The sequence below is a fragment of the Phaenicophaeus curvirostris genome, chromosome 11, assembly GCF_032191515.1.
Source record: "Phaenicophaeus curvirostris isolate KB17595 chromosome 11, BPBGC_Pcur_1.0, whole genome shotgun sequence".
NCBI lineage: Eukaryota > Metazoa > Chordata > Aves > Cuculiformes > Cuculidae > Phaenicophaeus > Phaenicophaeus curvirostris.
In genome coordinates this window covers 1399423-1417635 of record NC_091402.1, presented here as the reverse complement: position 1 = coordinate 1417635, position 18213 = coordinate 1399423, and the positions used below count along the sequence as shown (strand labels likewise).

Below are 18213 nucleotides of genomic sequence, written 5' to 3'. Positions count from 1 at the left end.
CAAGGGGTACATCCCAGCCCTCAGAGGCTCTCTCACCTTCCTAAAAAACTCACATAATTCAGAAAGGAGGAGTCACAAGCTCAGATACATACTCCAAGCCTGACTCAGCTGGCCACATACAGGTTCTCTCCAATTCATCACTGGGGATCCAGAAGGAAAGCATAATCAATCATGGCTCACTTGGGTCAAAATTAATCCTGAAATACAGGATTTTTCCCATTCCATAACCCCAGTGAAGTTAAGGGTGAAAATAATTAATGTATGCCATTCTAGGAATGTAAGAGCAGTTTGCAAGGATGGCGTGGTAGAATGACACAGAATACATGGAGGAGTGAAAGGAGGGCTTCAAACCTCTTGAACATGACAGGGATTCCTAGGATCACTGCAGACATCTAAATGCAGGAAAAAAATCTATTAATATAAAGCCTGTGAAAGGCTGGACACTATCAGAAGACAGTCCATCTCTGCATTCCTTTCCTTAGAGGTAATGCTGCAAGTGTCACAGCAGTCAGCATTCCTTCAGCCCTACCGAAATCTAGTCGAACAGTGCACGTACCTCACATGCTCTGCTTGCTAAAATCTAGATTCAGCTACTCAATCCTTCAGCAAGTATTTGCTGCCTAAAAATAGCTGGATGGGGGAACCATAAACATGAGTTCAAACTTTAGAACTGAATCTCAAGCTATGGGGAACGTTATAAAGTACAGCAGGCAAAAAACATTTATATATGCACATATAAAAAAAAATATCAGGGTAACAGAGTTACAAAACAGTTAGGACTGGAGGGGCCCTCTGGAGAACACCTCGTCCAACCTAGAGCAGGTTGCTCAGGACATTGCCTGGTTGGTTTTTGCATGCCCCCAAAGACAAAGGCTCCAAAACGTAAGGGCAAAGAAAAGAAAATAGGAAAATAAGTTAAACCTGGCACATTGTGGTTACTTACATATGTGCCATATTTCAGTCTTTAGTTCCTATAGGCTGTTCTACAGCAACATAAACACACTACAGGCTGGAACAAAAAAATTCCACGGCTGAATGTGTTTCAAGTGACTCAAACGTGCTCTTAAATATTTTTAAGATTACTGAAGGGTATCAGAACAAGACCTAATTGTAACCAGGGGGGAGGGGGAAATGGTTTGAAACACCCCTGGCTCCCCAAACACATCTCTAATTTAGCCAGTTAAGTGCAAGCAGTCTCATTTTCTAGGGATCAGTTTGGATATTTTGATTCCAGCACACCTTTAAATAGCTTCCTCTCCTGTGACTCCAGTTGAGAACTTTGGCCTCACTCATGCAAAAAAAAAAAAAACCCTGAAAGAACTGTATAGAAATAGCTGTCTTGTGTGTCGCCAGTTGTGTCTGAGCCAAGCACGGCTGCAATGAGGCACTGACAAAGTTGCAGGTGGGAGCTGGCAGATGTTACTGTCAAATCTTCCCACTGCACCCGAGAGCCAGGAGAGTCCAGTGCCGATGCACGTGCACTCCTGCCAGTGGCAACTCCTGGTCAACACATCTTGAGCCCTTTCCAACCACCCCAGCCTGAAACCATCACAAGGTGAATCTCACTTATTCTCATCACAAAGTGCAATCTCTCATTGCTGTCCATAAGCCAGCTACACGCTGCCATGTGGCAGCTTCCCAGTGGAATAAACTGCTCACCATCATAGTACACAGCATGCTCATCACTGGATCAAGGAAAGATGCAGCAGCAAGCTATTACCATGCAAATCATAGAATGGTTTGGGTTGGAAGGGACCTTAAGGGTCATCTAGATCCATAGGATAGCCACTGGTGCCCCACCCACTACTGCCAAACACATCTGTGTTGCAAGGTTGAACTCTCAAGCTGGCTGGTGTTTAGAGGTAGTCAGGAGAGAGACAGCTCAATCACCTGGACACTACCTGTCCTGGGGCAGAACAACATTCCTTCTGCTAACTATGTTTTAGAGAAAGCAGCCTGAACAAAGACTTAGCATTTTAAGCTGAAAGAGGGGAGATTGAGATGAGATCTTAGGAAGAAATATTTTGCCGTAAGGGTGGGGAGGCCCTGGCCCAGGCTGCCCAGAGCAGTGGTGGCTGCCCCATCCCTGGAGGGGTTCAAGGCCAGGTCGGATGGGGCTTGGAGCAATTTTATTCAGTGGGAAGTGTCCCTGCCCATGGCACAGCAGTAGAACTGGATGGGCTTTGAGGTCCCTTCCAACCCCCAAAATTCCATGGTTCTATGATTCCATGATTTTCTTTTTAAGCCAATTGTGTATATTTTTGTACAACTGGCATTGCTGTAGAACTAATGTAGTGAAAACAGAAATTACCACATAGTATTTATTATATAAGTAAACCCATACAAGACTAAACATGACACATACACAACTGAAAACAACAGTCACACGCTGTAATTGCTAACATTTTAAGAAAAACACAATTGTAGCATATTAGTAATGCTAAATTTCATATAAATATTTTTTATTTTACTCTAAGCCTTCACTTTCAAATACCTTTTTGGTGAAAACCCTGTATGAACAGAAAAAGGAGAACTTTATAAAGGTTATATCAAAGTGCTCTGCTCTCCAACTGCAGCAATTTCACAATCGGCAACAGCCACACCACAAACCCAAAGCCCTGTGAGTTTTGCAGATGATCACACAGCTACAGACAGAAAGAGGCTGGTGCCAGCGGGCATCTGTGGAATGAAGCCACTGCAGCTTCTTGTTCCTGTGGGGAGTGGAAAGCTGCCCCAGTGTCCAGCCTGTCCGGCTTCACTTACCCCCAGCCTTGGAGACTCCCTTTCCATGTCCATGAAGACTGTGGCTCGTGAGGCAGGGACAAGCAGAAGGGTGAGAGGATCAGCACCCTTTGAGAAAAGAACTACAGAAAATATCTGTTGTCTCGTCCATGCTTTCTCTTTCATCTTCTGAACACAAAGGAATTTTAAGACCAAACTGAATTACCAAAGAGATTAGTATTAAATTAGGAGGTTGAATTCAACAATTGTAATCAGCAGGTATCTGATCGAAAGGGCCAAACCTTCATCCACGGCAAGCATGGAATGAGCAAGAGCCAGAGAATGAGAGGCAGCTCTACTCTAACTTTGGGGAAAGATGCCTTCAGAAATCCTTCCATACATCCAATGAAACTCTCTGGGAAAGTCAGGAGGTCTCTGCAGAAGACAGTGCTGGGGCAGGCATGGGAAGTGTTTTCATCATGTTTGGTGTAAACAAGGATATAAAGTTCCTAGCTCAGTGTACTCTGCACTCAGCTGGCAGCTGCTAGGATCTGCAGAAGAGAACGATTTACACACCCTTACATGATAAATATTGAAAACTGAATGATCAGAAACATCTTTCAAACTATACTCCTACAAAAAGCAGATTTAAGGTCTTTTCTTCTTGTACTTAGCTATTGTATGCAAAAAAAAGAAAGACACTAGCTTTCTCAGTTTTCTCACAATTCTAGAACTTGCCAAACATGCATTTGAACATAAAGTAAGGAATAAAAATACAAGTAGCTGCCTCCTATTACAAGATATTTGCTACACATCTCGGCTTTACTCCTTCCAATGCAATAGAGAAACCTATACTGCTTTAGTTGTGCGGCACAGGGAAATCTGCGTTTACAGTGCAGCTGGATGTGTTCAAAGAGATTCTTCAATGCAGTTCACCATGGTCACAATAAATTAGCCAAATTCATCCACTCTGTATCTAATTGGCTGTACAAATGTGAGAAAAAGCACGATCCCCTGGGCTGCACATAAGGGAATTTTATCAACAATTGCTTAAGTACATTAAGTTTTACTTGAAAACAGATTTGGAGAATTTCAGGATGTATTTCCTTCCTTAACAAGGGTAACAGGAATTAGAAATTCAAACCCTAAACAGAACTGAACCGTAGACTGGTTTGTGTTGGAAGGGACCGTAAAGACCATCCAGTTCCACCACCCTGCGAGGGACAGAGACACCTTCTTATTTGAAGAAGGAATGAACGTTAATTTAAGATTAAACTCCAGTACTAAAGCACAAAATCCAAAGTCCCTTTTCTTCAACTGCCTTTGTCACACATTTAATGAGGGAAGCATCATTTACACCATAAGGAAACTTGCGATGTTGTAAAATAAGGATGCAAGAAGCCAGTTTAAAAACTACATCTATTGTTTCAAAAAGCAAAAGATGTATTCCAATTCCATGAGGCTTTTCGCCCTTTCCGATAGGGCCAACCCCTTCCACTAGTTTGAGTTTATTCAAAACAGCTGTGCTCACAAAAAAAGCCACTCCCATTTCCTGCCTATAAAACATTCCCAGCCCAGTTAAAATAAAGGAGAGAGAAAAACAAGGCAAAAATCTGGTGCTGTAATGCAGAACAAGATCCAGGTATTGATGAGGATATCTCACTGAACTTGACCTTCCCACCAAAAAACCAAGGCACATTTCCATGGAAATGCCAGCACATCGTATTCCTGTAGATGGGGAAGAAAAGCCATTGCAGGCATGGTCACTAAGTTCCAGGGTCTATCTGTATTCCCATTCAATCTCCCATGTTGTAGGTAATTAGAACAGAACATAGACCATACTTTTTCTGCTGTTTTCAGAGAAGCTGTGGCAAAGGCTTTTCGGAAGCACAGCCCTGAACTCCCATGGAAAACCCAGGCAGCTGGAGAGGGAAAGGCACCATTCTGTGCACACACGTGCTCATGTAAGGGGCTTTGGAGAACAAACATCTGTACAAGGTCAGACGCTCCATTAACACCCCTGACATGCAGATACAAAACTGCCTCAGAACTCTTAAATTATTTGGCATACAAACTGCAACTACTGGAGTCATGCAATTTGTCCTCTTTGGGAGAGAAAAAGGGGAAGATGCAGGGGCAGCTCAGGTACTTCCTAGCCTCTGCGGCTGCACAAAAGAAACAAGTCAAAATAACTCTCAATTCCTCCTTCCTCAGCACAGGAAGGACATGAATCTGTTACAGCAAGTTGAGAGAGGGCCACAAAGATGATCCAAGGGCTGGATCACCTCCAATCTGAGGACAGGCTGAGAGAGTTGGGCTTACTCAGCCTGGAGAAGAGAAAGCTCCAGGGAGGGAGACATTAGAGCAGATTCCAGTCTTGAAAGGGGCTCCAGGAAAGCTGGAGAGGCGCTCTTGATCAGGCAGGGCATAGACAGGACAAGAGGGAACAGTTTTCAGTTGAAAAAGGGGAGATTGAGATGAGATCTTAGGCAGAAATGTTTTGCTGTGAGGGTGGGGAGGCCCTGGCCCAGGTTGCCCAGAGCAGTGGTGGCTGCCCCATCCCTGGAGGGGTTCAAGGCCAGGTTGGATGGGGCGTGGAGCCCCTGATCCAGTGGGAGGTGTCCCTGCCCATGGCAGAGGATTGGAACTGGATGGGTTTTAATGTCCCTTTCCAACCCAAACCATTACACGATTCTATGATTTACACTCACTTCAAAAAAAAACCATCAACATGATTTCTTTAAAAGGCACAATTCCTCATATCCTGGCATTTAAGACTGGCAGTGCTGCCAATAAACAGGCAGCTTGCAAATCTAGGGTGTTGTTTATGAGAAGCTGCACTTGAGGCTCGCAGGGCAGCTTACTCCAGCATGCCACCCCTTGCCTCTTGCTGCACAGATCCAGGCACCTCCCAGGTGATCCTGGCACACAGCAGAACAGTAGCCCAGATGTTTTCTTTAGTCCCCACTTCAATTAGTTTTTCTCGCAAGAAAGTCATAACTCACCTATGAAACAAAGTCATACTAGGCCAGTCTGTGCTGCCGCTGAAATCCCATGGGTTATTTTCACAACTGAATAATCAGATGTTAGAGGGATCATGCTAATTAGGAGAAGTTAAATTACAATTCTGTCCTCCTTGGCTCTACACAAGCTTTGCAGTTGATGTGAATGGACAGGAAAGTGCCTTCCCACCCACCTGAAAGGGTTCTGATCACAAAAATGCCTGGAGGAAAAGACCACTGCATCCCAACACAAGCAGGCTGAAAAATGCAGAAATGTGTGCCAAAACCAGTGACAGGAAAATGAAAGAAGTTTGGATTTGAAGTAAAACTCAAAGAAAACCTGGGACACAGCAACTGTGGATATACATACAAACTGGGGAAGCGAGAGGCTGGAGAGCAGCCCTGTGGTAAGGATCTCAGGGTTCTGGTCAAAGGTGCATTGAACGTGAGCCAGCAGTGCCCTGACAACCAAGAGGGCAATAGTGTCCTAGGGTGCATCCAGCACAGCATCGCCAGCCGGGCAAGGGAGGTGATTGTCCTGCTGTGCTTCATGCTGGGGCGGCTCCGCCTTGAGCACTGTTTTGGGCATCATAGGATAAAAAGGTCCCGAAGCTACTGGAGAGCATCCAGAGGAAGGCGTGGAGTTGGTGAAGGGTTTACAAGGGAAGCCGTGTGAGGAGTGTCTGAAGGCACTGGGTCTGTTCAGCCTGGATAAGAGGAGACTGAGGGGAGACCTCATCATGCTCTGCAGCCTCCTCACAAGGGGAGGAGGAGGAGCAGGTGCTGAGCTCTTCCCTCAGGACCCAAGGGAATGTTGGGAAGATGTGCCAGGGGAGGGTTAGGTTGCACATTAGGAAAAGGTTCTTCCCCGAGAGGGTGGTGGAGCACTGGAACAGCTCCCAGGGAAGCAGTCACGGCACCAAGCCTGACAATATCCTATACACATTTGGCCAAGGCCCTCAGCCCCACGGTGTGAATATTGGGGTGTCCTGTGCAGGGAAGGGGTTGGACTTAATGATCCTTGCAGGTCCCTTCCAACTCAGGACAGGTTATGATTCTATGAAAAAAAACACAAGGCAAGACTGAAAATAAGCCCAGTGTAATACCTGAAACTGCAATCTTCTCCTTCTCATACCCATCTTCGCCTTCCCATAGGGAAAGAAAGGCTCCACATAAACACACAAGCAGCACCACAACAACCTGCCACAGCTTAACAAAATGTTCTGGGTTTTATGCATTTGAAATTAAGTCATTTACAGTATTTAAATGCCTATTCTATGCAGTACCCTAAAGACCCCACTTCCACACTAGGCTTACTTGTTATGTATACATAAGGCAGGTTTTTTACATCACAGGACCTCATTCATCTTGAAAACCAAGCAGCCATTCACATTCTAAAACAATCATCCATATTGCTATGAAAGGCCAGAAAGCTGGCCAAAAAACGCTAGAGCAGTCAGATTTATTTAAGATCACAAAGCTTATCCTTCCATTATAATTGGGAGAAAAGAAAATGGCGTACTTGTCCAAAGGACGAGGCCAGGACAAAGCCTTCTTACAGGTACTGACTCTTCAGAGGGTGCACAAAGGTTTGCAATTTCTTATACATTTAATCATGATAATATGTTGCTGTATTTGCAATGTAAATTGTTCTTTAAACCCTTCTGCTTACTGCTGCAGCTGTAAGATGTGGGAGAACATCCCAGCACTGAGTGACAGGATGAAAAACCATTACCAAATGCGTAAAACGGACTTCCACAATGACAAATGTCAGTGATTAAAGTTGGAACAGAAGAAGAATCACGTGGTAGATTACATATTTGATCTAGGCAAAAATGACACCTCTTGTTATAAGTCAAGCCTCACTGTTACTGACATTACAGCTGTTAAACAATGTACATTTATATAAATCTGAAGGGAGCAGCAGAAAACCTGAGCTGGAAATGAATAAATAGATAAATCCCTGTTCCTCACTTCAAGAGAGGATCTTTATGTGAAAAATTATTAACTGATTTTAACAGCCAAGAGTATTTTATCTTAACCACTTCTTGGATAAAAATCAAACAGGTTATGAAAGCATCACCAAAAGGGAGCCAAGTGGAACTGCTTGTGTAGTTGTCAGAGACAGTGAACTAAGATGCGAGTCACACTGGAGCCTTGATTCACATAGCTGCAAGTCTCAGGAACAGTACTGGATTAAAACTATGCCAGAGACAAGTTTAAATCAGGACCACTGCTGAATGATTTCAGCTAAATCGGACACCACCGTTTATTTAGGGAAGTATGTTTTAGCCAAATAATCTTTCTTATTTTGATACTATGTACCAAAGCTGAGGGCAGACGCTACATGATACAGTGGGAAGTGTCCCAGCCCATGGCAAGGCGCTGGAACTGGATGGGCTTTGAGATCCCTTCCAACCCAAGCCATTCCGTGATTCTATGATTCCACGAAAACACGAAGGATTTTGACCTTGGACAGAAACTACAATCAGATGTAACAAGCTCTCTGTGTGTAGGAAGCAATGAAACTTCTCTGATTTTGGCAGGTTAGATGACAGGTCAGATGTCTTTCTAGTTTGTAGGAACACTGAGGAAATAAGCTTATTCATCCAGCAGGCTTCTCTGCCTCAGAGCCAGAGCCAAATCACAGGCCAGCTCTGTTCAGGGGTGACTGACAGGACTCACAGAGAGGATTCCTCGTGAGTGGACCATAGTGGTACCTCACTGCCTACAGCACAGTGCTTAGCACCACTCTGAGCTCACCAAGACCCAGACTGTGCATTGGCAGCAATCAAGGGATGAAGGCAAAAGATATAAGGAGACAAAGGAGTCTGGCATTCCACAAAGGCTGGGCCATTCAGGCAGAGTGCAACACAATACCAAATACACCACTCGAGCTGTATAGGTGCTAATACGGCACAGCCGCAGGGCTCCCAAGTAACCATATCCACGCTCACACCACACTTCAACTATAGTTGGGCCAAACACTCTCAGTTAGATCATGCCCAGAAACATGGACCCCAGAGCCAAGCAGTTTTCTGTGTAAAGGACCCTCTGGACACTACGTGGGTACTGGCTTTCCCAGAGCCCCAGTGGTAAAACCATTGGTTTTATGGGCAAGGCTGACCCAGCTCTTAGCAGCCTCTTCTGGTAGGTTCCATCTACCCACTCCAAAGTGACTCCTGTCTGCAGGGTAAGCCCGACACACACGGGGATGTGGAGGCAGACTCCGCTGCCTGCTGGGTATTCCAGTCAAGAGTAGGGAAAGGAGCTGGGGAGAGAGGAGGGGGAAGAAATCAGGAGGTGGGAAGAAGGAAGACAAGAGCTGGAGGAGGGGGAAAATAAGCTATTTCACTTAAAACTTCATCTGGGCTCTGAAATGGAGGCTGCCGCATTCATTTGTATGACAAGGTTTATTTATGTCACTTCCCTCTGCTAAGGATTTGCAGATCATATTTCAAATCCATGTTATATTCCACTGTTGCTGGGTTACCAGAACTGAACAAACAATTCTGTACAGACTGCCAAAAGCAGAGAAAGAAAGCAAATGAATGCCTGGAGGATGCATCATTCTCTGGAAGTCATCTTATGGCCCCACGCTGCTACAGATTAGTCACAACCTCACATACAGCAGAGCGAGAGAGGAAATGGGGAATCCATTAACTCCAGGGCAATGCACAAACCCCGGAACTGCTATTCCAACCTTGCACAGCTCTGAAGGAAGCCAGGCAATTTTCCAAATCGTTAGGATTTTCTTTCAGTTTAGAAGAAAAAAATGGTCCTAAATTCAAAGGGATAAATTAGGTATTAAACCCCCTGGAACTAGAGAGTTTGTTCCAGTGGATGCTGAGAAGGCAAGTAAGAATTGTGATTTAGAATGAGTCAATCATGAGCGCCACCGCAGAAGAGCTACATGAAACCCCCTGTGTGCAAAAATATCGATAAGTGTAGGTCCGAGAGTTCCCGTTTCCAGGCAGGATGTCTGCCACATCAGGGGCTGCACAAACTTCCACAGAGGGATGCAGGAACACCAAAGTGCCACCTGCATAGCAGTGCCACTGGAAGCCCTCCAGGTTCATTTAAGCCCTCAGCAATACTGCTCTGAAGGTATCTTTCCCCTGCAGCACCTGTGGAAGGAGGCTGCCAGCAGACAATAGCTGATCCAGTGCTTCTCCTGGTCAGACTGTCCTCACTTGCTGACCCACTCAACTGTGCTCCAGCCCTCCATCTCACATGCAGAGCCTCACCTTTAACGGCAGCTAATGCCATGCAGGTGAGCCTCCAAAAATCCATCTCCCCCCAAAACCCCACAGGGAAAGGGTAGAAGGAAGTAAATGGAAAAAGACTTACAGTTTGGAGACTAGAACTACAGCTTTAATGAAATTATAATTATAGATAATAGGGAATAATTAGAAAGTAATAAAATATGAAAAAATATATGAGGATCATGCCCTCAGCCCACCCCTCAATGAATCTATGTCACCACAAATGCTGCAGAGCAGACACGAGGGAATGGGTCCATGGCCAGGAGGGAGCTGGGCTCAGGAACTGGATTGAAGAACGCATGGATCCAGGACCAGGAGCAACCAGATCTCACTGGACATCGGCCACTGCAGAAGAGAGCAAGACCCTCGTGATCTCTCAGATTTACACCAAGATGGGATGGAATCCTCTGTTGGTCAGCTTGGGGTCACCTGCCCTATCCGCCCCTCCTTGAAAGTGCAGCACCTTTTGCACCAGCTGGAGGATGGCCTCAGTTAAGTACAAGCATTGGCCTTTCTGCATACTAGTGCCCTGTGTGAACTCTTTAGAGAAGAGCGCTGTCTCAAAACCATGCAGTTAGTTTTCAGAGAAATTAAGTTAATTAAAATGACTGAGTTAAGAGTCAGAAGCTGATCCTATTTAAACCACAACACAGGAACAGTTTATTCAGGCAAAGACAAAAATCTTTGCAAGAGAGACTACATCCCCACATGAACCCCTGACACAACTGCCAGCCTGACAACCATGCCGTCACCACTCCAGCATCCCTAGAACATTCCCATCCGTCAGACAAGCAGGACCCGCACAGGCTGCCCAGGGTGCCATTGGAGCTGTTTGGGCAGGTGTTTCACCAGCAAGCTCAGCAGCAAGACTGGCTTAAGGTGCTCTTTCCATCCCCTGTCCGCTGCTGCTGTGGGACCTGCACAGCTACGTGCAGTGCTCCTGCCACCCAAATCAGGGACCGATCTAATACAAAAATAGAAAGATGTTTTTCTTTTTTTTCATTAGCAAATTACGAGGACAATCTGGCTCAGTTCCACAGGGCAGCTCACCATATCCCCTCCACCTGGACCACAAACCCCCAGTGTCGCTATGCAGCCAGCAGAAAAATAGGTAGTCAATGGCACTACTACTGCCAAACTTTTTTCATGACACTTCAGGTTTAATCTAATGTAGAAAATTAGAAACAAATTACCTAGTTTTTGCTGGTGGCTCAGGGACAGTCCTCATCCCAGGCCATGGCACAGACAAGCACCACAAAACACAAATAAACCCTCATATTTCACCACGTCTCAGAGCTGAGACCACAGCAGCTACGGGAAAACCACTACTCCTGAGGGTGGGGCATTAATAACATGATTCCACATGAAAGAAATAGCCCCAAAAGAAAATTCAGTACTTCCAGAAGAAAATAATCTGAAATCAGCACTTTACAAACATTATTCTGTTTTGATTTTTAAGAAAGGCAGTTCAAGCAACACTAGCAAAGGAAATTAAGTTAGCAACATGAAGCCTTACAGGTTACTAATCCCAGTACAGCAGAAAAAAATTGAATGTTTAACTCTTCAGGCTTTGATTTTTTCAAAACAAGGACACGTAAGAAAAGCAGTATTTCTAGAACACAGCACAGTGTGCCACTGCAGACATCAGATTAAAATTACAGGTGGCTCTATTCTTAACATAAACCATCTGTGATTTATCAGAATATAAGCAGCTTAGTTTACATGGGAATATTTTGCTTACCACAACCACAGTTTTCAGTCTGATTTTACACTAGAGACAGCAATTCTCTTCTTACATTCAAAGTGTAGCAGGCAGAGTCCATACACATCCACAGGAAAGGTCACACAAGCACGGCTATTTTCCAGTAATACGTGCAAAACTGGTACCAGTTCCCCAATACCCATCCACTTGTAATCTACTTTTCTGATTTTCTTTTACTTTTTTTCCTATATACTTTTCTTTTACTTTTCTGATTCTAGATTTACACATGTATAAACAGAATTAAATTTTGCCTAAGCTGGTCTAGTTAAAAAAACATTTCCTTTGTTTTGTGCACTAAATCCTTTGGTTTAACTGTGCTGGAAGGCTAGAGGCAACCTCCAACATCACTAAGATCCTTCCCTTTTAGCAGGAATCAGTATTACATGCAAACGTGTTAAAAGGAGGCTGCAGAGCTGCACCTAAGGCCTCTGAGGTAGGACTACTGCACATCAGTATTGATCGTAATCAAATGGAGACGCCTGGTCAACCCAGCACTGAACAACAAGCACGGAGGAATTAACCCTAGTCTGTCACTGGCTTTTACATGACTTTAGCCCTACCTTTTCTTCCCTTTTCGCCATTAGTTCTAAAGACAGAACGGGCACAGCACTACAGCAGCACAACTGGTAAAATGCTTTGGAAGTGAGGAAAAGCAATGCTCCTTCAGTAACCAGCTTATGCACCTGTCTGTAAAGTGCACAGCGCTATGTAAGGTATACAGGAAAGGGCATGATCTCCCCCGTACTTTTGAAGGTGCACAGTTAAGTCATTAAACCAGTCTGGATAAAGAATCCAATTAACTGCTACATCCGTAAGTGAATCAAGCAAAGCAAAACTTCCATCAGTGACCACAGGTACTGTACCTCCACCTGCACAGAGCATCCAAATCTGTCAGTGATCACAGATACTGCACAGAACATCCAAATCAGCCACACAGATCTCGCAGCCCAGGACGCAGCACCTTGACTGAACCGCACACTCTGCTTTGGCTTCATGGGAAATCAAGATGCAAGGGGTTACTGGAATGTTTATTTCAAGAAAAACAGCTTCCAGGTCTACCCAGGTGTCCACTACAAAGAATCCATGCCACTGCATAAAGTCAATACACAATACTTAAAGGCAAGAAACAGAAATCGAGAGCAGCTGCCACCCTACAGAGAAACAAGGGGTCACGTACAAAACATTGCCGCTCTTCCTGTAAGCTTTTTTGCCTCCTGTCTCCCTTACAAACCATATAAAACCATACATATCTTGTTAACTGTGATGTACTGACATGCTTTCAGACTTAAAGGACTGCCACAGTCTACTTGCATACTTTTAAATTACTACAGAAATAAATAATTCATATTATAATGCACATATTTTCCAAGGGATTTACACACAAGTCTGCCGCCACCACCACCTGAGCAAAAAGGAACTTTGGAGAGCAGCCACTTTCATAACAGTGTTAATATTTATAAATCTGACCTCTCAAAAGCAGCTCCAAATGCAGATAGCAGCAGATAACCCCTTTTCCAAGCTAACCTTCTTCGCCACATTCCCCTAGCAATCACCAAAATCCCAAGAATTGACCCTCCAGCAACTACTTCTGTGATCTGAAGTGCACAAAGAGCTGATACTATGGATTTTCCCCATACGTACAGAAACCCCACTCCAGGCAGGTAGGAAGCCCTGTCATTTATACAGAATCACAGAATAACCAGGTTGGAAGAGACACACCGGATCATCGAGTCCAACCATTCCTATCAACCACTAAACCATGTCCCTTAGCACCTCGTCTACCTGTGCCTTAAACCCCTCCAAGGAAGGTGACTCAACCCCCTCCCTGGGCAGCCTCTGCCAGTGCCCAATGACCCTTTCTGTGAATGTTCCAATGCCCAATGATGCTTTCTGTGAAAACCACTACAATTAGCACCACTGCAGACAAAGGCTCACAGGGCAACATCACAGCTGAACACAGGCTACAGAAACAACTCGTAATTATTTCATCTCCTAGAGGGGAAAAAAAACCAATAAAAATTAAACGCATAAAATACAACGCGGTATTTCACGATGAGAAAGCCAGTTGCTTATTTCTCTGAACTAGGGAAAATTGTGATATTTATCTATAACATTCAATAAAAGTTTGAAATCAACTCCCTTTTACAAAAGCAAAGGTGAGGCTCAAGATAATTATCAAATTTACCTGCGCAGGCAATTTGTATTTACATTTATCTCTCTCAAATTAATATGGTAGAAGAAATGCAGCACAAATGACCATAAATATATCAGCATACAAACAGGTAAAAGGATGAACTCAGGTAAAAGTTGACAATTTATCCATGACTCAGACTAAAGACAGATCTGTGTGGAGCCTCAGTGCCAGGACAGGAGAGCTCTCCAGCTGCACCAGGACCTGTATAGCAAGTCTGGCGTGAACTCGCAGCTCTGATGCCATCTGCACTTACAGGAGGGATAAAACTGTGGAGATTAAAGCTATGAAATCTGTCAAAATCAGGGATGGGGTACAGGAAGGAGAACCTGTCCAGAAAGCTATGGAAGATCTGATGACTGTAGCAGTGAACCATATTATGCATAATTGGAGCCCATTTACCCACGATAAGAGTAGGGCCCAGATACAGGGTGCTTCATAACATCAAATTAAAGTATATCCAGATTTGCAACAACCAGCACAACAGGAAACTCTGCTGTGCGCAGCGCTCAGCATAACATGGCCTATGCTGAGTTCTCCAGATGTGGCAGAGAACAACAAAATCAGGTTTAGAGACAAGAATTTATGTATTTTAAATGGCTGCACGAAGTCACAGTTAAGAAGCAAGAGATGGAAAGCACTCCTGTCCTAGCAAGACATGCCACATCAATTCCATGCCTTCCCCAAAAGCAACCCCAGGTAACCCAAGGTGGAGACATAGAATCATAGAATGCCCTGAGTTGGAAGAGACCCAAAAGGATTATTGAGTCCAACTCCTGTCCCTGCACAGGACACCCGAACATTCACACTGTAGGGCTGAGGTAACCTTGACTGCTTCCCTGGGGAACTGTTCCAGTGCTCCACCACCCTCTGGGGAAGAACCTTTTCCTAATGTCCAACCTAACCCTCCCCTGGCACATCTTCCTGACATTCCCTTGGGTCCTGTTGTTGGTCACCAGGAAAAAGAGCTCAGTGCCTGCTCCTCCTCCCCTTGTGAGGAAGCTGCAGAGCAGACTTCAGCTGCTCCTTACACGGCTTCCCTTCTAAACCCTTCACCAACTCTATGTCCTCCTCTGGACACCCTCCAGTAGCTTTAGGTTTCATCCTGTGGTGCCCAAACTGCACCCAGTGCTCAAGGTGGGGCTGCATCAATGCAGAGCAGAGTGGGATAATGCCCTCCCTCGAGTAGCGTGCCATGAGGCAATCGTACGTATGGCTCCTCTAGCTGTGCCTGCAAAAAGCAAGAGGTTGCATCAGCAGCGAGGAAGATAAACTCCTCCTCTGAGAGTAGGCTTCAAGTATCTGCAAAAGGTTTGCAAGACCTAATGCAGAGCAGATTCCTCTGCAGCATCTCAAGAAAGCCAGGAAAGTAACACCCTACCCCTGCACAGGCCAACTAGTGCAGTCCTCAAGCTGTTCCCAGAACTGTTTGCCTCCCAGCTCTTCACTTAATTACAGCAGGACATGCAAACACAAAGCAAATCCTTTGGAATGTTAAAAGCAAAAAGGAGTGAATCATTCTTGATGCTGCCTTTTTCTGGGTGTTTTTTATTTTTTTTTTCCCCCCATCTCTTTTTCAAGCTTCTGAACTGTTACAGCCCTAAAAGAACTTGTTTCTAAGCCTTTTTGATCCAAAATCCAAAACATGTAATGCCCAAGTGCACACAGCCCAGCCCAGTGCATAATGCACTACCTGTGACAGAGGTGACCTGGCGGCCGCCCCCGGGTCAGGCTCTGCCTTGCTGAGACAGGTTGCGCCAGTCCCTTCTCCCTCGATGCCATGGTTCCCATCCCACTGACTGTACTGGTTTACTTGTTTTGCACAGCTCTACCACTTGCACCTTCTTTTCCCGTCTGCCTCTACCCTACGGTTCCATGCAGCATCTCTGCTCCTGTGACCATCTTGGGCTTTCACTCTGGGTTCCTCAGCTCAGCTTGCATATTTAGTTAACAAGTTTATAGCCAAATAATTCAAAGTAATTAACCTCTTCTGCTTAATGCTTGTTTAACATAACAAAAGCAGAATAAAGCTTTATTAACAACTCCAAAAGCCACAAGAGATGCAGGTAGAAATGGCTTTCAGAGGTTCAGGGGCAGAATTTGTGCCACTCCATTTACAAGTTATTTACTTTCCCTTGAAATACTGTATTTTGATATTCATAGAATCACCAGGTTAGAAGAGACCCACCAGATCATTGAGTCCAACCATTCCTATCAAACACTAAACCATACCCCTCATCACATCGCCCACCCGTCCCTTAAACACCTCCAGGGATGGGGACTCAACCCCCTCCCTGGGCAGCCTCTGCCAGTGCCCAATGACCCTTTCTGTGAAGAATTTTTTCCTAATGTCCGGCCTAAACCTCCCCTGGCAGAGCTTGAGGCCATTCCCTCTCGTCCTGTCCCCTGTCACTTGGGAGAAGAGGCCAGCACCCTCCTCTCCACAACCTCCTTTCAGGTAGTTGTAGAGAGCAATGAGGTCTCCCCTCAGCCTCCTCCAGGCTAAACACCTCCAGCTCTCTCAGCCACTCCTTGTAAAACTTGTTCTCCAGCCCCCTCACCAGCTTCGTTGTTCTTCTCTGTACTCGCTCCAGAGCCTCACCATCCTTCTTGTGGTGAGGGGCCCAGAACTGAACACAGTATTATTCAAACCCCTTTCCAACTCAATGAACTTAAATGAAAAACTCGTCAGATACACTTTGCAGCAGTCAAATAAAACCACATATAGAATCAGATAACCACTGAGGTTTGAAAAGACATCTACAATCAAGTCTACGGGTCATCAGTATATGGAACGGTTGGGCTCCATGATCCTGTGGTTGTTTTCCAACCTAGTGATGCTGTGTCAGGTCTTACACAGTCCAGGTAAGGCCTAGATCAGTTACAAACAGGACGAGAGGGAATGGCCTCAAGCTCCGCCAGGGGAGGTTCAGGCTGGACATTAGGAAAAAATTTTTCCCAGAAAGGGTCATTGGTCCCTGGCAGAGGCTGCCCAGGGAGGGGGTTGAGTCCCCTTCCCTGGAGGGGTTTAAGGGACGGGTGGATGAGGTGCTGAGAGACAGGGGTTAGTGATTGATGGGAATGGTTGGACTCCATGATCTGGTGGGGCTTTTCCAACCTGGGGATTCTGTGGTTCTATGAAGGCAGCCGGGGGCTCGCACAGACACAGTCACCCAAACACCCAAGAGTGTAGGTGCTCGGCCCGGCTCCCACGCTCCTTGCTCCCAAGGCTCCCGCGGCTCCCGGGGGGCGCAGCCCCGCAGGAGGAATCCTTTGACCTCGAACAAGATCATCTCTTCCGACAAGCGTCGCCGCAGCGCGCTCCTCAGGGCTGACGCCTCCTTCAAGGCCGAGCGCAGGCCGGCAGGAGGGAGCGGGTCCGGCCCCGGGGACAAAGGCGGCTCCGCGACAGCCGCGGCCGCCGGCGCGACAGACGAGCGAGGCTTCCCCTTCCCCCTCCCCGGCACAGGAGCAGGGCAGGGCAGGAAAGCCTTTTTTTTTTTTTTTTGTCCCTCTGTCGTCCCCGAGCGCTATCGCCGGGAAGGGGGAAGCGCTGGAGGCCGCCGCTCCGCCGCCCCCCGGGCCGGGACCCGCCACCCCCGGGCTGGGGAGCGGCCGCCGGCCCGGCTCCCGCACCGCCCTCACCTCCTTCAGCTGCTCCATCTCGGCGCGGACGGTCTCGTACTCCAGCTCCAGCTCCTCGTACTGCTGCTTCAGCTGCTGCTTCTCCTCCAGCACGGCCAGCCCGTACTCCGCCGCCTGGATCTTCTCCCGCGTGGTCTCCCCCAGCTCCTGGCAGAGCCGCCGGACCTCGCCGCGCAGCCACTCCGGCTCCGACTCCATCACCAGCCGCGCGTACTCCTCCTCCTCCACGGCCACCGACATGTCGACGGGGGGGGGGGGGGGGGCGGCCGCCGGCTCCCCGAGCGGACCGGACGGCGATGGCGCTGGCGCGGCCCCGGCTGCCGCTGCTACCCGGGGGACCCCGCCGGGGCTGCCATCCGCCGCGCCGCTGCCGCGCTCGCCCCGAGCGCCGACCGCAGGGAAAGCATTCAAAAGGCACGGCCGGCCCGGCGCCGCGCGGCACGCTGGGACGTGTAGTCCGCGCCCGCTCCCGGCACGTTGCGCGCCCCGCCCTGAGGACTACGACTCCCAGCGTGCGCAGCGCGGGGGCGGTGGATGATGTGTTCGCGCGCCCCCTGTCGGGCTGCGCTCGCCGTGGGAAGGGCGCGACGGCATCCCGGGCCCCGGCCCCAGCGCCATCCCCGGGGC

At 46.9% G+C, this 18213-nt stretch overlaps 1 protein-coding gene across 3 annotated transcripts in view; it reads right to left on the bottom strand.

Annotated features, from left to right (window-relative positions):
* The window catches only part of BICD2 (BICD cargo adaptor 2), an 85165-nt gene extending 67299 nt beyond the window's left edge, over nucleotides 1–17866 (bottom strand). The window contains exon 1 of one of the 3 annotated variants that reach the window (XM_069865670.1): nucleotides 17587–17866. In XM_069865670.1, the coding sequence (XP_069721771.1) occupies nucleotides 17587–17826 (240 nt within the window). In that variant the 5' untranslated portion in view covers nucleotides 17827–17866. The remainder of the gene's footprint in view (nucleotides 1–17586) is intronic. The other 2 variants (XM_069865672.1, XM_069865671.1) reach the window with 2 other exon arrangements.
* Nucleotides 17867–18213: the final 347 nt, after the last annotated feature.